The following is a 26,152-nucleotide window of genomic DNA, read 5'->3' on the forward strand; positions in this document are numbered from 1 at the left end:
CAGTCCTGTAAACTGTAAGTCCCAAGATCTGGGTGCTGACATGGTCAGGTTTGGGGAGAAAGGATTCTATTCCTGGCTTGCAGATGGCTGGCTTCTCACTGTGTCCTCACATGGTGGAGAGAGGGCTTTGATGTCTGTTCCTTTTATAAAAAAGCCATGTTACTTTCACATTTTTATCACAGTGTAACTTTTCTGCTCCTTCACCTCTTCTAGACTTGAAGCTTCTTAAGGATGAGGATTGCATCTAATTTATTTTTGCATCTGTAGTACTTGATACATAATAGGCAAGCAACAGACATTTTAAAGGGTGACATAACTCACTTCTGTATCTCTATCTTAGTTAATAGTAGTTCCATGCATCCTTCTTCCCCAGGCTTAAATCCAGTTATTTTTTATTTCCCTTTTATCTTCAATATTCAACTATATCCCAAGTACCGAGACTTGTATCTTCTGAAGGTCTTTCAAGTCCATTTCTTCTCTGGCTCCAGGACTCCATCTTGCCCTTCCTCATCTTTCAGAATGTTTTGATTGCCTGTTAATAGGATTACTGGATCCAGAGGTTCTCCCACCCAACTCATGCTTTACTTCACTGCTAGATTGGCCTTTCAAAAATGCCATTCTGATCATATCACTCCCTTTTAGTATTTCCCCAGAGCTTAAGGCTCATACCTAAATGTCTTAGACTGCCAGAGTCCTTGTGATCTGTCCCCTCCCTACTTTATTATGTCCCACAACTTCCCAGTGTATTTCTGTGCTCCAGCCTAACTAGTTAACGTTTAGTTTTATGATTACATGATCATATTTCATGCATTTATATGTATCCTTCCCTCTTGGAATGTTGATTTTTTTTAAGTGCCTTGTTGAGGGACTTGTTTAAAGAGTCTCCAGCTGTGGGGCCTCTGCCCTCCTCCAGGTAGAATTAACCATTCCATCTTCAGTCTTCCTGTGCAGTTTGCACAAAGCTGATTTTAGTGTATTTTAGTTATTTATATCCATGTCTGTCATCCATACTTTGTAAACTCTTTGAGGTCAGAGACCACATGTGGTTGATCTTATATTCTCAAAATCTAGTACATGGTAAGTATACAATATATGTTTGTTGAATGAATGAATGAATCAATCAATCATAAAATTTAATGATTAAAGTGAATATGTTATTTTATCAAATAGCCACTGTGTGCCAGGCACTGTTCTAGATGCTGAAGTCAAAGGAGCATCAGGCATGTAGGTCTTTTCAATAATTGGCATTCTTTGAAGACAAAGTCTGAAAACTTGCTGTGACTGCTGTGCAAAAAGAGGATGTCCTTTCTTCCCCTATGTTAATCTATCCCTCACACTTGCTTTTATTTTAAACCCCTTCCTAGAAATGCTCTAGGAATATGGCTGCCAGTTTGATTGGGATCAATATGTAGGAAAAGTCAAGAAGAAAATAATATGTAAATATAATTGTAGAACAGATTTTAATGAAACTTTATTTTTTGGGGGGGTCCTTATGATAAAAGTTTCTGATTAGTCTTTTCTCCTATTCTCTTAAAGTCATAATCACAAGTAACTCATTAATAAAAATTTTCTATAAGTACTTATACAAAGGGTAGAGACAAGACATGAATCAAGCCTGACCAGGCGGTGACGCAGTGGATAGAGCGTCAGCCTGGGACACAGAGGACCCAGGTTCAAAACCCCAAGGTCACCAGCTTGAGTGTGGGCTCATCCAGCTTGAGTGCCGGCTCACCAGCTTGAGCGTAGGGTCACTAGCTTGAGTCCAAGGTTGCTGGCTTGAGCCCAAGGTCGCTGGCTTGAGCAAAGGCTGCTGTAGCCCCCGACTCCTGCCTTCTGAAAGTACATACAAGAAAGCAGTCAATGAACAACTAAGGTGCTGCAATGAAGAGTTGATGGTTCTCATCTCTCTCCCTTCCTGTCTTGTCTGTTTCTGTCTGTCCCTCTCTCTGTGTCTCTCTCTCTGTCACACACACAAAAAAGATTTGAATCAAAAGACCCGAGTTAAAAACCCATGGACCAACACACAGATCCTCTGTACCTAAAGGATGAAGTTGGTCTTGTATCTAATTGAGTGGAGGCATGAGGCCCCCTTTGCATCTGTGTTCTTAAGATTACTCCACTCCTGTGGTTCTTGTTCTTATTCATGAATTGCATGAGCTTTCTCTATCACAGACTTCCAAAATGTAAGTATTGGCAGTGTCTGCAGCTCCTGCTATGTGTCTGTTCTGCCCTAACTGAAATATTGCTGGGCTCCTCTGAATTCTTTCAACTCTTAGCAATGGTGCCTGTCAGAACATTTGCTATTTCCTTGCTGGAAGTACCTGGACTGGGTAAGAAATGATGGTCCTTGTGAACTATGTCCATGACTAAAGCAATAATTGTGCTGACTTCCTGTGGGTCACATCCTATGGACTTGGGTGTCTGGCAAGGGTGTGAAAGCTGTTCTGTGACCTCAGGCAGCTTCATCCTCCTGGGACCTGTTGAAGAACTGGATGTGAGGGATGGTTGGAAGCAAGCTGAGTGTTCTGACCACAGAGTCTCTGTGATTGCAGAGCTGCCTCACTCACAGAGCTCCCCAGCTGTCAGCACCTGTACTAAAGTGCTCTACTTCACTGACCGATCACTCACACCCTTCATGGTCAGTATACCAAAGAGGTAAGATTCTTGGATCTATTTCTCTTTAAAAATGACAGGCAGGCAGAATCATTGCTTATTCCCATTTGTCTAACCAGGTATGAGTTGTTTGAGAAGCTTATGGTAGAAGGGCATAGGAGATAGAGTCTAGTTTCAGCTTTACTGGCAGCATTACAAGGACAAAGTCATGATCTACCATTAGGCACAGACACAACAATAATGCTTCCAATTCTGATATGCAGATATGCTTTGAGTTAGGATAAATGTTTCTTTTTTTTTTTTCTGAAGCTGGAAACAGGGAGAGACAGACAGACTCCCGCATGCGCCCGACCGGGATCCACCCGGCACGCCCACCATGGGGCGACGCTCTGCCCACCAGGGGGCGATGCTCTGCCCATCCTGGGCGTCGCCATGTTGCGACCAGAGCCACTCTAGCACCTGGGGCAGAGGCCACAGAGCCATCCCCAGCGCCCGGGCCATCTTTGCTCCAATGGAGCCTTGGCTGCTGGAGGGGAAGAGAGAGACAGAGAGGAAAGCGCGGCGGAGGGGTGGAGAAGCAAATGGACGCTTCTCCTGTGTGCCCTGGCCGGGAATCGAACCCGGATCCTCCGCATGCTAGGCCGACGCTCTACTACTGAGCCAACCTGCCAGGGCCGGATAAATGTTTCTTAAATGCTTAAAATAGCTCCTGTTGATAGCCATTGCAGCCTGGCCATGATCTTTGTTACTGTTTGATGACTACAACTAACCTATTAAGAATTCATGTTAAAAACCTTCAAACAGGCCTTGGCCAGTTGGCTAAGAAGTAGAGCGTTGGTCCGGTGTGTGGAAGTCCCGGGTTTGATTCCCAGGCGGGCACACAGGAGAAGCTCCCATCTGTTTCTCCACACTTCCCCTTCTCCTTTCTCTCTGTCTCTCTCTTCCATTCCTGCAGCCAAGGCTCCATTGGAGCAAAGTTGGCCGGGGCACTGAGGATGTCTCCATAGCCTCTGCCTCAGGTGGTAGAATGGCTGTGGTTGCAAGGGAGCAATGGCCCAGAAGGGCAGAGCATCGACCCCTGGTGGGCATGCCGGTGGATTCCAGTCAGACGCATGCGGGAGTCTGTCTCTCTGCCTCCTAGCTTCTCACTTCAGAAAAATACAAAAAAACAAAAAACAGCCTGACCAGTGGTGGTGCATTGGATAAAGCGTCAACCTGGAACGCTGAGGTCCCTGGTTTAAAACCCTGGGCTTACCTGGTTAAGGCACATATGGGAGTTGATGCTTCCTGTTCCTCCCTTTTCTCTCTCTGTCTCTCTCAAAAATGAATAAATAAAGTCTTTTAAAAAACACACACACCAAAAAACCCCGCCTTAAAAAAAACATCCTTTAAACACTGGGTTAATAGTTTCCCTTCTAAGGTAAATGGCTCTGAAATAAGGTATTTATACTGTGGAACAAACTATGGAGAAAGGTGATAAGATTTCCCTTCTTAGAGAGTCTGCTTACTTGGTCTGGGTTAGAAAGTAGCTTTCTGAGACTAGAAGGATAGATGGTGATACTTGATTTAATTCTGCCAGCCTAGAAACATAAAATGTTGTTGCAAAGAAGGAAATCAAATGAACTTAGACATACTGGTATTTCAATGAATTAGATTTCAGAAACATTACGTCTTATTTCCAGAGAAAAAGAAAGCAGTGATTTGGCTGCTGCCAAATAAATCTATTTTAAATTCTCAGATCACCTCATATGTAATGCCATGTTTGTGCCCTAATGGTGACTGGTTTCCGAACCTCTGCTGTGTTAAAATCATCTGAGTCAGGGGTCGGGAACCTGTGGCTTGTGAGCCAGATGTGGCTCTTTTGATGGCTGCATCTGGCTCGCAGACAAATCTTTAATAAAAAAATAATGTAAAAATATAAAACATTCTCATGTATTAAAATCCATTCATTTCCTACTGCTCATGTTCATGGTTGCGGGTGGATAGAGCCAATCTCAGCTGTCCTCCAGGACAACACCAAATTTTTATTGGATAATACGTAATGTACACGGGTTGTTGTATGGCTGTCGTGGAATTACATTTTAAAGTATTTGGCGTTCATGGCTCTCTCAGCCAAAAAGGTTCCCGACCCCTGATCTGGGTTATCAGGAGCAGTGACCCAACAAGGCCATGCTATTTATGCTTCAAAAGATTTTGACAGTGGCCTGGGTTCAGAGCTGACACCTTATCTTTTCAACCTATTGATAAACAGTCTATTTTAGAGCTCTGTTTGTTGCAGGTTGGGGGAGGTGACACTGAAGGATTTTAAAGCAGCTATTGATCGAGAAGGGAATCACCGGTATCACTTCAAAGCGCTGGATCCTGAGTTTGGCACTGTCAAAGAGGAGGTACAGTACCCTTGTGGAGTCTGGTGGTATTATTGGTGTTCCTGAACCCCAATGCCTCCTACTGGAGGACTAGTAACCAGAAGTGCCTGAGTTCCCTGACCAGGTCAGAGGACCTTCCCAGAGCCTTAGACCAGTCTGATTACTCTAGACTGAGGTTGGGGAATGGCCAATCTAATGAAGTTGATAGCTTCATTAGTTCAAGGACTTGATTACCTTGACTAGACTGGTATAGAGTTTTTATTTTAAAAAGGAAAAAGTTTGGGGGAAAATAAAGGACCTTTGCCTAAACAAAAACTTGGCTTTGCCATCCCTTTTTTATCAGTTGCCAAATCCTAGAAAACGTTGTGCTTCCTGTGTAGAGCAAACTAAATAAGTAGGCATGAATATGGAATTGTATATTGTGTTGGTTTCTCAGATGATGAAATTAGGAACTTCTGGAAAGTCATCACTGCTTATTCTTAACTCCTTGACTATTTTCTTAGCCTACACTTCTCTTTATAATCCATCTGTTAAAAATAAACTTATTTGGGGAAGAGAGTTCTGAGTTATGGTGTATTTTAAGTGCTTTCATTGTGGTTATAGAACGAAAGGTTTGGAAAAGCCATTGTTTTATTTTGTATGGTTTCTCACTTAAATGTTTTAATAACCCTGTTCTAGTGGCTAAGTAAATGAATTGAATGCAGGAATGAAAAGAACTTCATGTAAACACATTAAAATTGGTCTTTCTAACCCTTTCTTTACAATGCCCAGGACCAAAATTTTCCCTATTCTTGTTTTAATGTTTATACCAGGGGTAGTCGACCTTTTTATACCTACCGCCCACTTTTGTATCTCTGTTAGTAGTAAAATTTTCTAACCACTCACCGGTTCCACAGTAATGGTGATTTATAAAGTAGGGAAATAACTTTACTTTATAAAATTTATAAAGCAGAGTTACAGCAAGCATATAATAATAATTACTTACCAAGTACTTTATGTTGAATTTTCGATGTTTAGCAAAATAAATCTTTATAAAACAACTTACTATAGTTAAATCTATCTTTTTATTTATACTTTGGTTGCTCCACTACCGCCCACCATGAAAGCTGGAATGCCCACTAGTGGGTGGTAGGGACCAGGTTGACTACCACTGGGTTATACTATTGCTTTCACCTAAGAAACCCAAAGTGCTTTATGGTTAGTAATTTATTAATTCTTATATAATATGTCTCTATAAACAAAGCATTGTTAGGTATGCTCTTACTATTTCATAGATGTGGAACCAAGAATATGTAATTATATATAAAAATTTTTTTACATTATAACTTTAGGGACAAAACCAAAGGGACTCAACTCAACTCAAAGCTTTCCTCTACACTTTAGTTTTTATTTATTCATTTCTTAGCAAGGGTGGGAAAGGAGAGAAATAAGAAGCATCAGTTTGTAGTTGCATCACTTTAGTTTTCATTGATTGCTTCTCATACGTGCCTTGACTTTTCGTATGTGTCAGTGACCCACCCCTTGCTTAAGCCAGCGAGCTTGGGATCATGTTAATGATCCCACACTCAAGCCAATGTTCCTGCATTCAAGCTGGAAAGCCTGGGCTCAAGCCAGCCACCTTGGGGTTTTGAACCTGCGACTTCAGAGTCCCAGGTTAATGTTCTATCCACTGTACCAATGCCAGGCAGGCTGTGCTATACTTTCTTATCCTTTATGTTTAAGGTCTTATTTTTACCAGCAGCTGTTGTTTAGTGAGACTATCTATCTTACTGTTATTTTTTTAAGTATGGCTCTTTTCCTTTCTCTAGGTTTTCCACGATGACGATGCTATCCCTGGATGGGAAGGGAAAATTGTGGCCTGGGTAGAAGAAGACCACGGAGAGAATTAATGCCAAGTTTTAGATTGGGGCTTATGGAACTTGTGACTCCCCAGCTGCTTCTTCACTCAGGAAAGAGGACTAAAACTAGACTACACTAAGAAGTTTCTAGTTCATGCTGCCAAAATAGAAGCTTCTCCAAGGGTGACAGCCACAGGCCAGTCCTGTTTCTGTGCCTGATATATGTGGTACTTAAAATCCCTGTCCAAGTGTAGACCATGAATTCATCTGGAGTTCCTTGTCCATGGGAACGCAGTGTTGTATTCTACTCTGAGGACAACAAACCGAAGGCCTTAACCAATAGGGATGGATGGATGATCTTATCTGGAACCTGGGAATTGGATGCATCACTGATATGTGTTACAGTGTTATTTAATTGGCCTCAGTGGTTGCAGCAATCAGAGTCCCAGCAATTGTACTCACAGACAAGTGAAGTTACCAGCTCTTTGCTTCTTTGCAGCTATTACAAAACCAGGAATAAGTCATGGGGTGGTACCAAAGATAGCCATTCTTCAGGAATCTTTTGGACTAGATATGGATGATGCTGAACTGTTGATTGGATGGAAAAAGGGCTGTCCATATTGTGCTTTATTATGCTAAAACCATAATTAAGTAAGACCTTGGGCCGCCTGTGTCTTAACTTGTTCTGCAACTTGTCCTTTAGCCCACAGGGGCAACAGCTCACGTATTGCTAGTTTTCTCTGGGGACTCTTCAACTTTAGAGCCCCCTTTTTCCCCCTTCCAACTGATGAACTTTGTATTTGAAAGGAATAAGGAATGAAGTCCTTACAGACCCAGGTGCGAATGGAAAGGTGCTTGACTTCCTTTCTCTTGTGGCTTTCTCAAGCTCATGCATCTTCTTCACCAAGGAGACAGCGCATTCATTTCAGTGTTTGTGGCTTATGAAGTATTGAGCATGAGTTGCTGGTCTGCCTCTCTTCATGTCAAGGCCAGAATTCTTTTCTATTATGTATTTACTTTCGGATGATACTTTAGGGCACAACAGAAGCCATGGGGCATGAAGCATGAGTTGTAGTAAATGGCAGGGTTTGATTCTGGGTGAGAAAACCTAGAATCCTTTCTCATGTGCAACATTGTCAAGTGTAGAAGCTAAAAGAGAATAGTTACATTTCCTCATTCATTCCTCAAACACAATCAATCAGCCATTTTATATACACAGAGTTTTTGCCCCCTAAAAGCAGTCTGCCCGTGATCACCAGTGTACACTGCCAACCAGAAGAGTCAGACAGATCAGTTCTGGGTTTCTGACCTGTCTGTTTCTAGTTCATCTACCCTTTTCAGCCATTTGAACAGACTGCTCTGTAGAGTGCTGAGATGACACTTTGTTGTTTTATATAGATGTGTCTTTTTAAAATTGTTCATGTTTGGAGAATTCTTTTGTACTTGCTTTTTTTTTTTTTTGGTCTGGTAACCATGTCTATTTTTATAACTGGAATGCTAGTTCTATATATTCTCATATTCAGTATACCATATCCATTTTCCAGAGACCCAGCAGCTTTTATATGGCTCTTCTCTTACCGGGCCTTGTGGTTTCAGAATAAGCTTTATTTTATTACAAGCATATTAATGATAACTCTTGTTCCAGTTCTACTTGCCATTATGGTTGTGGAGGTAGTTTTACATAATGTTTGATTACTCTAGCAGACAGGAGCTCAAAAGACAACTGATGTCTTTGATGTAAGTTTACCTAGTCTTCTACTGAAGAATTATTTCTCACCAGGACTGACTACAAAAGTTTGGGAAAGTCAGTCAACAGCAACAGTAATTCACTATGAAAGAAAACAGTATAGTCTTAGTTTCTTTTTCCTAGGAAGTCTGGAGAAAAAGTCCTCATGCCACTAATATGTCTGTTGCATGAATTTTAGTGTTTTGCTATAAGATAGCACGAGGGCTATCAGGCCAAAATTTATTATTGTATTTCCAGTATGATTTATCTTGAGTGTCCATCTCTTAAATCAGGTTTTACTTGTCAGTTTTCTTTCAGCAAACATTCTTACCGTCACGTAGGATTTACCTTTTCAGAGAGAATTAAGTCAGAAAAAAATTTCCAAGTCCTCTATTTTATTTGTCTTTTATCTCTGTATCCTTTGGAAAAGGAGCTGCCTGGCCTCAGTGCCTCCATAGAAAGCTGAAGAAGAGTTCAGGGGAGAAAAAGGTAATTTTATCCCTTTAGTTCATTTATCTCGTATGCCAGAAGTAATAACTAAGCACCCCCATTACAGAATGCTGCTCCAGTAATTCCTGTGTAAAATGTGTTGGTAATCTTCATTCCAGTTTCTAAAGACAGAGAAACCTCCTGGGGAGGAGTGTGCATTGATTCATTCTGGGTTGAATAATTTCCTATCAGATATACGGTGGTGGGGATGGCACTCTAGGAGGCCTTTTGACTTGTTCAGAGTACTGTCCCTTATGGCTTTTGTGTGGGATAGCCCATCCTGCTACTGCTGAAGTTCTTTGAGAAAACGAAGGAACTAAAATGTTTAGAGTTCTTATGATAATCTCCAAAGCTTGTTAAATTCAAAAATGACTCTCTTATAAAAACTAGTTTAGTAGAAAGCTCAATTCCTTGAAAAGTCTTCATTTAAAAATGGGATATTGTACGTACTCAGGTTCCTAAATTAGTTGGAATTGGAACACTTGACAATTTGTACCTAAAGGATTTAGGTTAAACTTACTTGGAAATTGTAGTACTACTTACTTACCAACGTTTCATCTCTTTTTGACCAGGATAGCTGTAAATCAGGGAAAATATCTTATGCTCTACATCCAATCCAAGAGGACTCTAATTACGTAAAAGCATTTAGGTCACAATAATTTTCCTTTTTTTCTATAAAATAAACATGATTGCACACTCCTTCTATTGTCTGGATTTATGTAAGAGGTATAGCTTGCTTAAAATATATATGTAAAGTTATATTTTATTAGAAACATGGGTGTTTGCAACCATTGCTTTTCAAAGAGATTATTACCATGTAATTTCTGTTTTACAGTGTTTTCATAAAGACTGTTACACCAGAGGCTTCTGATTATCAGAGTGCTAACCAGTTTTAACTGCCTGTATATACCAGATTGGTGACCTAATTAAAACTATGAATAAAACGGTTTGCAAACTAAATACCATTCATCATTTTCACTTCTGTTTATCAACTGAAATTAATCAATAAAGCAATTTACATTTAGTGAAAATAAATTTCCTCAAGTGATCTCCGTGGTAGCATGTTTACTCATCACTTGGGGAGTGGAGATAAGGACTACTTTATTGCTACAGATATTTTACTATTGGTATTTCTAATGCAAGGACAAAATAGATTATTATTACCACAGAATTCATTGATTTAGCACTTATTTTGAAGCTATATATACATATCTAAACAAGAACTCAAGAGTGCAAACCTTATTAGTTTTGAGTCCTCCTTTTCCTTAAATTCCTTTATCCAATCTGTTTAAGGAAGTTCAGGCCTATTCTCTCAGGACTGATTTGAGGAATGTAAGAATTCCTAGCCTACCTCTGGGGTCATCCTTTCATCCCTGGACTGTTTGTCCTGTGCCTCCCTTTGATTTAGCTACACCTGTCAAAAGTAAATTCAAAATGCGAACTATATATGCACTGAATGCAAAACAAGGTTTAAGCAAGGCCTAAGTAAGTGAACAGGAAACTGAAGATCATCTCCAAAGGCTAATTTAGGTCCAGTTATTAAATTCAAATGCAGTATAAGTAGGTATTTCAGGCAATTCTCAAGTCATTATTTTTTTAGTAATTTATAAAATTATAGTATAAGCCTTTTAACTAATCACATTCTTCCACTGATTTCTCCAATTGTTATTTGTAAGTAGTTTTACATAACAATATAATTGCTCTATTCTTAAATACGCCTTTCCATGAAATCTGGAAGTTTTATGTTTCTCAATTGTATTGCCTGCATATTATTCTGTTAGGCAGCTGTCCCTGCTTAATCTTTCCCTTATTATTATTGTTTTTTTTTAGAGACAGAAAGAGACAGGAAGGGAGAGAAATGAGAAGCAGCAACCTGTTGTTGTGGCACTTCAGTTGTTCATTGATTGCTTCTCATACATGCCTTGACCAGGGGGCTTCAGCTGAACCAGTGACCCCTTGCTCAAGCCAGCAACTTTGGGCTTCAAGCTAGTGACCATGGGGTCATGTCTGTGAACCCACATTCAAACCAGGTGAGCCTATGCTCAAGCCTGAGACCTAAGGGTTTCAAACTTGGGTCCTCAGCATCCCAGATTGATGCTCTATCCACTGTGTCACTACCTGGTTAGGCTCCCACATTTTTGTATACCTGTAGTTATGTCTTTCCATTTCTTTCTCTGTTATACTAACACTTTTTCTCCCTTACTTTGAATGCCTGGGGATACTAGAATAGGGTTGGGGGGGTGGAGAATGCAAACTTTTTTCCTGATTATTATTTCTTACAATATTGCCATCTGTAAAACAACCAATATTTAGTGCCCCAAAACGAGATATCTGTCTCTGCAAACTCATTGATACTGGGTTTTTAGACTAAAGTTTCTGATTTATGTAAATGTGAAATAGTTCTCTCCTGGCTGTTTTAGTTTTCAAATGTTTAATCACTGGCAAAGTTGAACAAAAGTTTTCTAATGTTGTGGTTTTCTTTTGTGTTTTTGGCGTTCCCTGTTTGTCCACTGGGAACCTAAGAGATATAAATACAGCACTCGCTTCCTGCTAGTCTAATGTCACCCTCGGCTCAGAAATGAGACATGTTCTAATTATAGGGTGATAGCCCTGTGGTTAAGTGTACCTAACAAATGTTAATCCAGAAGACGTGCATTCAGTCTGCACTGTAGACCAGACACTAAATTTTGGGGAGACATCGAAGAATAATACAAACATACTTCCTGCTCCTGCTAGTTTTAGGACGATATATTTCCAGCGAAACTAAGGGGTTTATTTTGCGATGGAAAGGGATTCTGTAAATTAGGAACGCAAACCTGTTCTATAAACTTGTATCCTCACCCAGGGAATATGCTAAATCTGGACAGCACGCCTGAACGATTTCCACAGGGCTGTTCGCTCAGGTTCCGGGTAGGGCCACCAATCTGACACTGAGTCTCTGTAGCTCGGCACTGCAGGACAGGTGGGCTGAGGGCACAGCGGGCAGGTGGGCTGAGCGCTCAGCAGGCAGGTGAGGCTGAGGGGCACTGCAGGGCAGGTGGGCTGAGCGAGCAGGTGAGGCTGAGGGCACAGCGGGCAGGTGGGCTGAGCGCTCAGCAGGCAGGTGAGGCTGAGGGGCACAGCGGGCAGGTGGGCTGAGCGCTCAGCAGGCAGGTGAGGCTGAGGGGCACTGCAGGGCAGGTGGGCTGAGCGAGCAGGTGAGGCTGAGGGCACAGCGGGCAGGGGGGCTGAGCGCTCAGCAGGCAGGTGAAGCTGAGGGCACACAGGGCAGATGGGACTGAGCTCTAGGCACTGGAGCCCCCGGCGGCCCCACCCCTGGCCTCGCTCCCCGTGCCCCGCAGAGCTGCGGTGCGTTTCACGATTCGGCCCTGCCCCTCCGTCCAGCACGGCCCGCTATGCGGGCTGCCGGGCGTTCGCCGCCCTTATAACCTCCCCTCTCTGGCGTGCCCTTCAAACGCTCGGGCCGTCTCGCCCCCCGCCACCTCCCGCAACCCAGTTTTCTCAAACACAGGCGTCTGCGCGGGCCCCCAGTGACCACTCCCATAACCCGGGCGGAAAGAACCGCCAAGTGTGGCCGTCGCGAGGGCGGGGCGAGCCACTGAGTCGCTTTACGACAGTGTGCGGCCCGGCTGACACGGCTGACGGCAGCGCGCCGCGCTCGGAGAGGTCACTCGGGAGACGGTGCCGGTGGTGCTGTCGGGGGTCGGCGGCAGCATGTGGCGCTTTTATGCGCGGCGGGCCTGCAGCGCGGCTCCCCGGGCGGTGTCCGGGGTTCTGTGGGCGGCCCCACGGGAGGCCCGGTGCACGGTCCCGCGTGTCGGTCCGCCCTCGGCGCGGTGCAGCAGCGCGACCACCGGGTACTGCAGGGTCCGAGCGTTCGGAGGCCGGCGCCCGGGCTCGGGGCCCACCTTGCGGAGCCGCTTCTTGCTGCAGCTTCTGGGGGCTCCGGGACGCCGCTGGTACAGTCTGCCCCCGCACCAGAAGGTGAGCCGGAGCTGCCCTTCGCGGGGCCCCGGTGCCCTTCAGGGGTCGGCCTCCCGGCCTTGCTCCCCCTACGAGGTCTCGGGAGTCTCCTCGCCGTCCTGGGGCGTGCTGCGCCCGCTCTACTGGAGCTCCTGTCCCTCGTCTGATCTGCCCCGCGGAGAGAAGCGCCCTGTCCTGGGGTCAGTGCGGGGTCAGTGTGGGGTCTGTGCGGCGTCTGCCTGGGTCTACCCGGGTCCGCGCTGTCGGATCTGCGGGTCTGGGGGCAGAAAACCTGTCGCCGGAGACACTGGGGCAGCGGCTCCATTGTGTGTGCGAGACCCAGACTCTGCATTAACTTAAACTCAGTTGTGTGAAACGTTACACCAGACTTAAGTAACTCCTTTAAAATGCAGTCTTTCTCCCCTTTCCTCCTCCAGGTGCCATTGCCCTCTCTTTCCCCCACAATGCAAGCAGGCACCATCGCCCGTTGGGAAAAAAAGGAAGGGGAAAAAATCAATGAGGGTGAACTAATTGCAGAGGTGAGTTGTTTTAAATTATGGAAGTAAGTTGGAAGGGACTGTTAGGTAAACTGAGCATTAACTTTCTGGGTGGGTACTTATCCCTTCTGCTAAAGAAACGGATGTTTCTTACAACTTGTTATTAGAGAACCTTGGTTAGAATAGTTATCAGCCGCTAGCCAAACTGAGTTTTTAGGTAAGATTTAAAAAAATAGTTTCTTCTTTCAAATCTATGATAGAGGCTATAGCTTCACATGAACTGTATAATTCTAAACACGAGCTAGTACTCTTCATACTTGGCAGCACAGGCCTAAGCTACCTTTTTTCTGTTTAAAGGTAGAAACTGATAAAGCCACTGTTGGATTTGAGAGTATGGAAGAGTGTTACATGGCAAAGATACTTGTTGCTGAAGGTACCAGAGATGTTCCAGTTGGATCTATCATCTGTATCACAGTTGAAAAGTGAGTAGTTCCTTGGCAGTTTTTGGAACTTAGGTGATTCGTGCGGTATTTTAACCCAGAATTGAGAAATTAGGAGTGAAAACCTCCTAAGACTCCTTCTGTAGGAGCTAAATCTGCTATATAATCAATCCCCTTATACTTACGCATTCTTTCTCTTCCTTAGACCTGAGGATATTGAGGCCTTTAAAAATTATACATTGGACTCGGCAGCACCTACCCCACAAGCAGCCCCAGCACCAACCCCTGCTGCCACTTCTTCAACACCTACTCCTTCTCCTCAGGCTCCTGGTAGCTCATATCCCACTCATATGCAGGTGAGGCTCAGCCTCCCCTCCGGTTGTTTACTCTAGAAAGTCTACTACTTATTTCTATTTCTCATAGGGGGCTATCACATTCTGGAAACTGGCATTAAGTATGGCTACCTCATCATTTGCAAATAAATAGAAATTTAAACATGAAAATTGACAACTTTTATTCCTAGTTGTTATTTCCAGGTGCATTAGCTTGGACATTTACTTAACCCCTCAGTGTAGTGTAGTAGACAAGGTAATGCTTTGCTTTTTCTCACTCAAGGACATTATGTTAGATTTTGAGGATGGTTTGTACTTGCAGTTGTCTACTCTCTGTATAAATAGAGTTTTTAGTAGGCCTCAAGTGTGTCTATTGAATGAAAGTCCTCAGTTGGTTTTTTTCCTTTGACATGTGGTAGTGTCCTATTTTCTAAGAGGGGGTGAAGTAGTCTAGTATATAATAAATGAGAAAACAGACAGGGAAGAATAAATGTAGAATAGACATACATAATAGCATTACAACAAAGCTGAAGGCAACAATCACTGTTGATTCTCTTAACTAAATCAGTTTCTAAGAAACTAAATCCGTTTATTAGATATTCAGGTAATCCTCTGTATATTTGTGTGTTCCAAATACTGGAAATGGATGACAACCAGCTGTCCTTTTTTAAGACTAGAACTTCTTCACTTAGTTTATTTGTAGACATTTCTGTGTAGGAATCTTTTTTTTCTTTTTTGGATATAGGTTCTACCCCATGATCTATTATTAGCAGTCACTCACAATGAAGTTTTGCCTGGTGTTCAGTTCACACATTTATTTCATCTTGTTTGGCAAATCCTGTCTCACTACCTAAGACTTAACCTCATTTCTCTATTGTACGTCTGTGGTTTTGTGTATAAGTGTTAGGGTTACGTCTTTAAGATACTAAGTGGAGGTTTTTCAGCTCCACTGATTTTTTTTTTTTTTTCTGGACAGAGACAAAAAGAGTTAAAGACAGAGACAGATAGGTACAGACAGACAAACAGGTAGGGAGTGAGATGAGAAGCATCAATGCTTCGTTGTGGCACGTTAGTTGTTCACTGATTGCTTTTTCATATGTGCCTTGACCGAGGGGCTACAGCAGAGCAAGTGACTCCTTGCTCAAGCCAGCGACCTTGGGCTCAAGCTGGCGACCTCGGGGTTTCTAACCTGGGTCCTCTGTGTCCCAGTCCAACACTCTATCCACTGCGCCTGGTCAGGCTGATTTGTTGTTGTTGTTTTAGTGAGGGTGTTGTATTAAAATTGTTTGGGTAATATTGGTTAATAACATTATATATATAAATTTCAGGTGTACCGCCTTATACTACAATATCTGTACTCTGTTATGTTTACCACCTGAAGTCTAGTCTCGTGCTGTCACCTTACATTTGACCCTCTTTACACTCTTCATCCTCCCCCATCCCTTTCCCCTTCTCCTCTGGAAACCACCATTCTGTTGTATCTGTGAGTTTGTTTGTTGCTTTTTGTTTTCTATCCCACATATGAGTGAAATCATGCAGTTCTTGTTCTTTTCCATCTGACTTACTCCACTTAGCATAGTATTCTCAAGATCCATTCATGTTGTTGCAATGGTAATATTTCACCTTTTTTATGACTGAGTAGTATAGTATTCCTGTGTGTGTGTGTGTGTGTGTGTGTGTAACATCTTCTTTATTCCAGCTCCGCTAATTTATAGGAAATAGATGAAGATGGCAAATTCTGAACATGAAAAACATTTAAATTTTTTTCCTAGTTAGAATTCTAAGTTTTGTTTTACTTTTCCCCCAACTTCCCGAGATGTCAATTGAAATCATTTTTCTCTCAGCATAATCCTACTGTTAATTAGTGACAAACAACTGAAAAGACAGCAAACAAAACCCATAGTCCAGTAAGCATCCCAATTCAGTGGCCCTATAAGCCATATAAATAGGAAAGTAATTTTTAATTTACACCAGCCAATTTGGTGTTTAGATTTTATTGAGGTGGAAGTGACTATTGCAAAGAACAGTTTTTAATACTATTTTTATGTTGGAAAGATATCTAGGAAGTTTGAGAGAAATGCATTTCCTCTGAGTGAGAAGATAGATACTAATCCAGCGTACAGTAATTTTAATGAAATAGTCTTGGACTAAGATCATTCTGTGGAAATGAAAAATTCTTCCTTAATCTACATGTTAAAAACTGGTAAAGCTTAGATATTGAGGAGTTAATTTTGACTGTCTGGAAAGAAATCTTTTCCATCAGCTTATTGTTTTTACCTTTGGAGGGGTCAGAATATTACTGATATGATAAAGCTTGAGATTTGAAGAACAATTTGCTGTTATGAGGTGTCAGACAGAGGGGGGTTGAGGTTGTCATAGTCACTGTCACTATAAAATTAAATTTGCCTGAATGTCAGTGTGTCCAAGTTTTCTGTATTAAGCAGTAATTGTTTGTTTCTACAGGTGGTTCTTCCTGCCCTCTCTCCCACCATGACCATGGGCACAGTGCAGAGATGGGAAAAAAAAGTGGGTGAGAAGCTAAGTGAAGGAGACTTACTGGCAGAGATAGAGACTGACAAGGCCACTATAGGTGAGATTTCTTCAACTCTTAATGGTTGAGACACTTAGTTTTCCAATGAGGGAAGAGGATTGCCATCTTATCCTATAATGAGTGAGTGATAATGTGAAACATTTTAATTCTTGGGATTAATTTCCTGGAACAGGCTATTTAATAACAAAATTGTGCATGGTCAGATTTTTCAGTTCCATAATGCACTTTCTTTGAATCGAGGATGTGTCAACTTAGAGATTTTCAGGCCAGAGTTTGCTTTTTTTCCTTGTTATGTTACTGAGAAGCTATGTCAGAACTGTATTCTCTAAAGTGGGCAAGGGGAAAAAAGAGGTAAGGAGAAAATAACCCCCAAGGCAGAAAATACCAAAGAAGAATTTAAGATGATTTTAAAGGAAAACTGAAACCAGCATTTAGATTGTTTTTATAGATTGAGAATAACTGATAGAATAACTAAATATGTTCAGATATCATATTTTCATATATTTTTTTCTATTCATTTTTATGCAGCTCATGTAGAAAATCATGTATTTGTGGTAATGTTTATAGGTAAACATATTTCTTCCCTGTCCAGCCCCCAAAGATGCAGTGGGAGATTTGGGGCATCCTCGGCAGTATTGTTTCTAGACTGTGTCCTGCAATCATGAAATCCTTGGTTTCAAACCCCAGGATTCCTTGATGGCACCTTGGGGCAAAGGAGGACTCACTGAGCAGGGTTTGATTGCGTCCTGTCCCCCTCTCTCCCTTCACCAGGGCAGCTCCCTTTAATGTTTTTGCATATTATGTTCCTGCCTATTGCTTATATTAGAAGAAAGGATTATGTTTGTTTAAAACATAAACAAAAAATAGTTCTGCTTTGCATATGAGCATCCACTTTGAATACCAGTGTTGTAGAGGCTGTTCTAGAGACTAATCACTAGAGAAATAATCTTGGTCAGACTCTAAACTCTTGTGGCCTTGGAATCCTTTATTTTCTTTATAAAAATACCTGTTATTGGATATTACTTCTTAAGTGGGAAATGGAAGAATTCACCAAAGATGTGTTCATCAGGGAGAGGGGCATGACACCAATGAAATTCTAGGATCCAGAAGGCAAAAGTTATCTTCTGCAATTGCATTAGGTTTTATTTTTGTAGCCCTCATGTTTGAGTTCCTTGTAAGAGCAGCAGCTGGATAAAATGACAGTTGTCAACACCATAGAAACCCTATTAATACTGTATTTCTTTACATTGAAATGTTTGATGTAATACCAAATATCACCTTTTTGAAAAACGCCAAAGATGCTTTTTTTTGTTTTTTTGGGTTTTTTTGTTAAGTGAGAGGCAGGGAGGCAGACAAACAGACTCCTGCATGTGCCCTGACCGGGATCTACCTGGCAAGCCCTCTGTGGGGTGATGCTCTGCCCATCTGCGGCCACTGCTACATTGCTTGGGCAACCAACCTATTTTAGTGCCTGAGGTGGAGGCCATGGAGCCATCCTCAATATCCAAGGCTAACTTGCTTGAACCATTTGAGTCATGGCTGCAAGTAGGGAAGAGAGACAAAGAGAGAGAAAGGGAAGGGGTGGAGAAGCAGATGGGTGCTTCTCTGTGCTCTGACCAGGAATCAAACCTTAGGACTTCCAAATGCCAGGCTGATGCTCCACCACTGAGCCAACCTGCCAGGGCCTCTAAAGATTACATCCCACATCATTGTCATGCCCAGCAGCTCTCTTTATTGAACATCTGTGTGGTTATGATCTGCACTAGTATAGCTAATGCCATCATAGAGTCTTACGGGTCTGCATAGGGGCTACCTTGGAGATGTTTTTAGAGTAATCTCATAGTTTTATTTAATAGATATTTATTTAGTGTTTACTTTGCACCAGGTACTGTTTCTAAGCACTTGAAAAATATTAATTCATTTAATTTTCATAACATTCCTGTGAGAGAGGTACCATTGTCCCCATTTTTGTAGGAAAGAAGTGGAGACACAAAGGTTATATGCTAGTTTTTTTTTTGTTTGTTTGTTTGTTTTTTTTGTTTGTTTGTTTTTTTTTCCATTTTTCTGAAGCTGGAAACAGGGAGAGACAGTCAGACAGACTCCCGCATGCGCCCGACCGGGATCCACCCGGCACGCCCACCATGGGGCGATGCTCTGCCCACCAGGGGACGATGCTCTGCCCATCCTGGGCATCGCCATGTTGCGACCAGAGCCACTCTAGCACCTGAGGCAGAGGCCACAGAGCCATCCCCAGCGCCCGGGCCATCTTTGCTCCAATGGAGCCTTGGCTGCGGGAGGGGAAGAGAGAGACAGAGAGGAAAGCGCGGCGGAGGGGTGGAGAAGCAAATGGGCGCTTCTCCTGTGTGCCCTGGCCGGGAATCGAACCCGGTTCCTCCGCACGCTAGGCCGACGCTCTACCGCTGAGCCAACCGGCCAGGGCCTATATGCTAGTTTGAAGGAGAAGAACTTCTTTCTTAAAAGTATGCCTTGGATTTAGAGTTCCTTTATGTTCCATAATAGTTTTTCTTTCTGTTTAAGGTTTTGAAGTACAAGAAGAAGGTTACCTGGCAAAAATCCTGATCCCAGAAGGCACGAGAGATGTCCCTCTGGGAACACCACTCTGTATAATAGTGGAAAAAGAGGCAGACATACCAGCATTTGCTGACTATAGGCCAAGTGAAGTCACTGATTTAAAACCACAAGCACCACCATCTACCCCTCCCCTGGTAGGTGTGCTTCCAGAATTGAGGGAAACAATTTATCCTTCCCTAAATTCAGGGATTAGATTAGATGATATTCTAAATTCTTTCTAGCTGTGAGATTCTTTGAATGAGAAAGGAGATAGTCAGTTAACATTGGTGGAGACGTGCAGGGGGTGTGGCACTGATCCATTCACCTAATGGTCAATAATTTGATCCTTATAGCTTTCCTTTTTTTCCTGCTGTCTTGAGTCATGCTGAGAACAAAGCTGAGGTGGCATGTTCCTTTTCTGCTTTAGATGTTGATATGCGTATGGAAGGTAATGCTTTGTTCTCCATTTTCTATAGAATTTACTATGTAATCTTTGTCACTGTGTACTCTCTTGGTATTTACATATTATAGTGACTCAGGCTTATATTTATAATGCATTAGAACCTTGCTGTAATATGACTTTTGCGTAGAAGTTAGCCTGACATTATATACCATACACTATATGCTATATACCTAGAACACGAACTTGTAGGAACCCCAAGCATTAATAGCACTATAACAAGGATTCTGTGTCAGAATCATGAGAGTGCAGGTGAGGTGCACACTTTTGTCAGAGAAATCTGTTTCTTACTGTCCTACATTCACAAGGGGCTGGCAAGTTGTAGTTCTGTTTTTTTTTTTTTTTTTTTTTTTTTTTTTTTAATTGAATTTATTAGTGATACTGTTTAACATAATTGTACTGTTTTCAGGTGTCCAAATGGTTTATTTAAAATTTTTTTTTTTTTTTTTTTTTTAGTGAGAGGAGGAGAGGCAGAGAGACAGACTCTCACATCACCCTGACTGGGATCCACCTGGCAAGCCCACTAGGGGGTGATGCTCTGCCCATCTGGGGCATTGCTCTGTTGCTCAGCAACAGAGCCATTTTTTAGCACCTGAGGCAGAGGCCATGGAGCCATCCTCAGTGCTTGAGGCCAACTTGCTCAAACCAATTGAGTCATGGCTGCAGGAGGAAAAGAGAGAGAGAGAAGAGGGAGGGTTGGGGTAGAGAAGCAGATGGTCATTTCTCTTGTGTGCCCTGACCGGGAATCGAACCCAGGACATCTATAATCCGGTTGATGCTGTACCATTGAGCCAACTGGCCATGGCTGAGTTTCTTTTTTTTTTTTTTTTTCATTTTTCCGAAGCTGGAAACAGGGAGGCAGTCAGACAGACTCCCGCATGCGCCCGACCGGGATCCACCTGGCATGCCACCAGGAGGCGATGCTCTGCCCCTCTGGGGCGTTGCTCTGTTGCATCCAGAGCCATTCTAGCGCCTGAGGCAGAGGCCACAGAGCCATCCCCAGCGCCCAGGCCATCTTTGCTCCAATGGAGCCTCGGCTGCGGGAGGGGAAGAGAGAGAGAGAGGAAGGAGAGGGGGAGGGATGGAGAAGCAGATGGGCACCTCTCCTGTGTGCCCTGGCTGGGAATCGAACCGGGGACTCCTGCACGCCAGGCCGACGCTCTACCACTGAGCCAACCGGCCAGGGCCATGAGTTTATTTCTTAACCAGCTTTCAACATGGAGCCTTCTGGCATAACTTACTATTTTGAAATTAGGTTAAGTACAGACAGAAACCATGCTGGTGGTAATGTAAGAGGATGGTGTCAAGGAGCAGCAGGAGAGTGAAGTGAAGAAGGGCTGTGAGCACGTGTACTGGTCAGCAGTACATTCCATGTCTGTTTTCCTGGAGTAAGACAACTTGATTTGTTCCATGTTTGACATCAGTGTTGCTCTTATTCACATAGTTATGTTAAATGGGGAAACTGAATTATGATCTTTGGAAAAAAGATGGAAGTTATTTAATTAAAATAGCTTTGACTTAACATGTAAACTGTTGATCTTTCAGACCAATATTTGCAGTGGTAAATTAACAATTTGTAACTTTTTTACAAAGGTGACCCCTGTTCCTCCAACTCCCCAACCTGTAGCCCCTATGCCATCAGCTGCCCGCCCAGCTACTCCTGCTGGACCAAGGGGAAGGCTGTTTGTTAGCCCTCTTGCAAAGAAACTGGCAGCAGAGAAAGGGATTGACCTTACACAAGTGAAAGGTAAGTCTTTTTCTATGGGTGGAGTCATAGAGCTAAACTTTGGTTGTGTTTCTTCCTGGTGACCATCACATACAACTATATATTGTCATCTTGTCTGGGATAGAGGGGAGAAGAGTGAGGTTGGGAAATGTTGCCATCACCGAAACTTAATTGTGCTTTATGTAGTCTAAAATCTACCTATATTATTTAGTTTGTTTTCATCATCTATTCATGGGAATAGCTTAATTGTTTGTAAAGATATAAGGTGCTTATTCAGCAAAATTGGGTTATAGGACTCAATTACATACTATGAAGAAGTGTCCATTAGTGCTAGTTTGACTGAATGTAACAATAAACATAATATGAAGTTTGGATGATTAGAAATGAGTTAAAATAATAAAATTCATGTAAAAGTAAAGTAAAACTCCCAGAGGGCAAAGGAAAAAGTTTCACTCATCTTTTTCTCCCCAAAGAAAAGGATAGCTTAGTGATAAGAGCATGGGGTCTAGAATCACATCATCCAGGGTTTAATTCTGGCTCTATCATTTTCTGTGTAATAAGCTCTTTTGTGAGTTACTTGTGTATATCTGTTGGTGAGTTACTTAGTCCATCTGTTTTACATCTGTAAAACTGAGTTAATAGCATGCATTCAAATAGGTGAAGTGCTTAGAATGGTATCTAGAATATATAAGTACTTAAAACATTTGTTCGTATTATTATCGTCTTGCATTTAAATGAACATTTTTAAACTAAAATTAAGCTAAAGTTTAATGTAAGGTAATTAAGATTCTTATTGGGAAAAGGGGGAAAACTACTGTTTCTGGAACCTGGTTTGATGGCTGGTACGATGTGCTAGTTATTTAATACCACATGTGTAACACTTTTTGAATTAAGAATTATTCCTATATTTTTGGATGAGAAAATTGATGAACGGATCTCCCTTTCTGTTACATAGTAAAGTTACAATTTGAATCTAGATTAGTTTAATTCTGAAGCCTGTATTCTTCCTACCGCCCTCTGCGCTTTCTGTTTTGATGTTATTCTTTGCTTACATATCAGAGAAAGTAGTGGTGATTTCTCTAGTTATCCAGATTTGGGCACTCAGTGCTGGCTATCATGTTTGTAATCTTGTTTTGTGGTTAGAGGGTAAGCCAGTCTGCAAAGGTACGAAAATAAAATGTAAATTTTTTGGATCTCAGGATTCTTGTAGTATTGGAAGACTCATTTTCCCATCTTAATATATGTAACTAGTATATTGCCATTCTTTGTATTCTTGTTTTAATTTACTGATTGATTTGAGATAGAGAGGAAAGAAGAGAGAGAGAAACATCAATTTGTTGTTCCATTTATTCATGCACCTATTGGTTGATTCTTGTATGTGCCCTGACTGGGAAGTGAACCCGCAACCTTGGTGTATCAGGACGATGCTCTGAGCTATCCGGCAAGGGTATATAGCATTCCTTTTTTTTTTTTTCTTTTAAGATTTATTTATTTTTTTAGAGAAAGAGAGAGAGAGAGAGGGAGCGAGGGATGGGTGGGAAGCATCAGCTTGTGTAGTTGTTTCTCTTATGTTCCTTGACCAGGCAAGCCTGGGGTTTCTTTTTTTTTTTTTTAGATTTTATTTATTGATTTTTGGATAGAAGAGGGAGAGAAAGAGAGAAAGAGCGGGAGAGTGAGCAAGATGAGGGAGAAGCAGGAAGCATCTACAAGTAATAGTTGCTTCCTGTATGTACCTTGACCAGGCAAGCCCAGGGATCTGAACCAGTGACCTCAGCGTTCCATGTCAACACTTTATCCTTTGAGCCACCACAGGTCAGCATGCCTGGGGTTTCGAACTGGCAACCTCAGCATTCCAGGTTGACGCTTTACCCACTGCACCATCACAGGTTAGGGTATTTCCATTCTTTATATGTGATTAGAATCAGGAACAACACTGTAAGTTGGAATAAATTTTAGGGGGAGGAGGGACTGGGTTAATAATTATTTCTGAAGAAAATAGACAAGTAAAGAAGGATTGTTTGTTAGATATTTAGTAACACTGGCTTACTAAAGATATAAGTGGAAACATCCCAATATTATGCAGTTAGAGTTAGGTGATTTACTTATTTAAATAAATACTCATTGAGCGTTGTCTGTGCATCCAACATTTGCTCATAAGACAGACAAGATTTCAGTTTTAAGTGGTTATATTACCAACAATAAAGAATTAAATGAACAGAAAGGGAGTATAGCATAGTGTACTTGTTCAGGATGTGGGTTCTGAAGCTGGAATGCTTGGGTTTGAACCTCAACTCAGCTGTACACTAGCTATGTGACCTTTTGTGTCTTATTTCCTTCATTTGTATATGAAAATAATACTTTATAGGATGTGAGGATTAAATAAGTTAATAAATAGTACCTGCACATAGAGAGCATATGTAGGTATGAGCTATAATAGTAATATTATTATTATTAAATAACATGACTTCAATGTTAAGAAAGAAATCAGATGATAAACTAGTGAGTGACAGGGTCAGTATATGTGCAGTTGTGACTGCTTTTACACAGGGTGGTTGGGGAAGATCTTTCTGATGAGGTGACATTTGCTCTGACCTGGAAGAGGAGTCAGCTGTGAGCCAACCATGTGAGAAACTGGGGAAAAAGCATTTTGGGCAGAGACTAGTAGTACAGAGTCTGAAAGTGGAGGAGAGCCCGGCGTGTTTGGCTTGTGTTGTTGGAGCACAGTGAGCAGAGGGCCCAGTGGTCACCGAGGCTGGGAAGAGACCTGGGGGTGAGAACATAAAGGCCTTGGCAGGTTAAGGTAGAATTTGAATCATATTTAAATACAGTAGGAAGTCACTGAAAGATTAAAGAACTGACATTTTGGCTGCTCTTTGAAAATGGATTAAATGAAAGCCAAGGTCCCTGTCAAGATGTTGATTCTGGAGCTGATTGTGGTAAGAATGGAAATGGACAGCTTCGAGATACATTTTGACATAGAATCTGTAGAACTTAGTTGAGGATTGGATAAGGCAATTCAACAACAGTAATTTCAAAAGAAATGGTGTGATGGAAGCCAGTCTGGATAGGTTGAAAAGTGAAAAGCGAAGATAAGATAGCATTGTGGATAACTTGTTCAAGAAGCTTTGCTGTGAAGGAAGGCATGATATAGAGGTGTAGCTGTTGAGGGGGGGGTGTGGGTTCAAGAGAGGGCTTTTAAAAATGAATGATAGAGGCCTGACCTGTGGTGGCTCAGTGGATAAAGTGTCGACCTGAAAATGCTGAGGTCGCCGGTTTGAAACCCTGGGCTTACCTGGTCAAGGCACATATGGGAGTTGATGCTTCCAGCCCCCCCCCCCCCCCCCCCGTTTCTCTCTCTCCCTCTCTCTCTCCTCTCTAAAAAAATGAATAAAAATGAATGATAGAATGGATCTGGTCTCAACTTTCTTGGCTTTCTAATGATAGTTTTGACCAGGTAATAATTAGTTGGGTGGAAAGTGGGGAGTGGCGTGTCTCCTGTGCATTATAGTGTGTTTAGCAACATCCTTGGCTTCTACCCACTATATGGTAGGAGCATCCCCCACGTGTGACAACCAGAAATATCTTCAAATACTGCCACGTGTCAGGGAGGGCAAAGTGCATGGCTTTGACCCAGTGTGAGAAATGGTAATGGATGGTGCAGAAAGGGAGGAAGAGCAGAGTACGTGGCAAGGGTTGAAGTTTTTGAGAATAAGGTGACAGGATTGACCTTCGATAGAAACCAGGGACATCTGTCTGTTTTTTTAGGAGAGTAGAGAATAGGGGGTGGGTTTGTGGGTGTGGTGGGAGGCTGAGTAGAGTGCCTTTCAGGCTGCTGCTTCTGTGATGACATATGAAGCAAGAGTATCCCCTGGAGAAGGAGTGTGTGAAGTTTAAGGTTAGATTGTATAATGTTCTCTGAGGTTGGGGAAGTGAGTTCATGGAAAATATAATTTCGACCTTGTTTTGTGTGTCTGTTTTAGGTTTCTGGCTTTGAATTGGTAGCACAGTCAGTCATGGGTTGTATACTTTTCCCCCAGCTATATGTAGGCATTGAGAAGGCAAACATTCAAGAGTGTGACCAGGGAGTGAACTTTACAGTGATCCATAGAGTGTAAAGTGGGTGAGGAGGAACTAAAGCCAAGAGGAGATAATGGACGGTGAGAATAGAGGAGTCATTGGAGTGTGGGTCCTAATGAGGTCGAATAAATGTTACAGTAGGGGAGGGAGTAGTGTAGAATAGGGAGCTCAGAGGGCCCATGATGGGGGGTGTTTTCAGACATCAGATGTATTTTTTTTTCACATCAACAATCAGTTCTGCGACACCACCTGGCTCTCCAGCAGTTTAGTTCTGTTCTGACACTGATTCTTCAGAGGCTGGTTGCAAGTCCTGGGACCACCGATTTTTGTGACTCATTGGCTGCAAACCATTAACTCCTAAGACCCCACTCCCCAGTTCGATAATTTACTAGAATGAGTCACAGAACTCAGGAAAGCACTTTACTATGACTATTTTACTATAAATGTTGTAGTTCAGAAACTGTCAAACAGAAGAGAGGTGTAGGATAGGAATGGAGCTGGGC

General features: G+C 42.2%; 2 protein-coding genes across 9 annotated transcripts in view; both read left to right on the forward strand.

Moving 5' to 3' along the window:
* Positions 1–9,992, forward strand: part of DIXDC1 (DIX domain containing 1) — a 78,750-nt gene extending 68,758 nt beyond the window's left edge. For 4 of the 7 annotated variants that reach the window (XM_066244565.1, XM_066244575.1, XM_066244598.1 and 1 more), the window contains 3 exons: positions 2,457–2,655; positions 4,892–5,000; positions 6,788–9,992. In XM_066244565.1, the coding sequence (XP_066100662.1) occupies positions 2,457–2,655; positions 4,892–5,000; positions 6,788–6,868 (389 nt within the window). In that variant the 3' untranslated portion in view covers positions 6,869–9,992. The remainder of the gene's footprint in view (positions 1–2,456; positions 2,656–4,891; positions 5,001–6,787) is intronic. The other 3 variants (XM_066244585.1, XM_066244606.1, XR_010727280.1) reach the window with 2 other exon arrangements.
* Positions 9,993–12,663: 2,671 nt separating this feature from the next.
* The window catches only part of DLAT (dihydrolipoamide S-acetyltransferase), a 32,963-nt gene continuing 19,474 nt past the window's right edge, over positions 12,664–26,152 (forward strand). The window contains exons 1-7 of one of the 2 annotated variants that reach the window (XM_066244671.1): positions 12,664–13,016; positions 13,433–13,534; positions 13,850–13,974; positions 14,138–14,288; positions 16,728–16,854; positions 19,354–19,541; positions 21,440–21,593. In XM_066244671.1, the coding sequence (XP_066100768.1) occupies positions 12,747–13,016; positions 13,433–13,534; positions 13,850–13,974; positions 14,138–14,288; positions 16,728–16,854; positions 19,354–19,541; positions 21,440–21,593 (1,117 nt within the window). In that variant the 5' untranslated portion in view covers positions 12,664–12,746. Of the gene's footprint in view, positions 13,017–13,049; positions 13,196–13,432; positions 13,535–13,849; positions 13,975–14,137; positions 14,289–16,727; positions 16,855–19,353; positions 19,542–21,439; positions 21,594–26,152 lie in introns of those variants that run through there. The other variant, XM_066244681.1, reaches the window with a different exon arrangement.

The sequence above is a fragment of the Saccopteryx bilineata genome, chromosome 1 (assembly GCF_036850765.1).
Source record: "Saccopteryx bilineata isolate mSacBil1 chromosome 1, mSacBil1_pri_phased_curated, whole genome shotgun sequence".
In the NCBI taxonomy this organism is placed as follows: Eukaryota; Metazoa; Chordata; class Mammalia; order Chiroptera; family Emballonuridae; genus Saccopteryx; species Saccopteryx bilineata.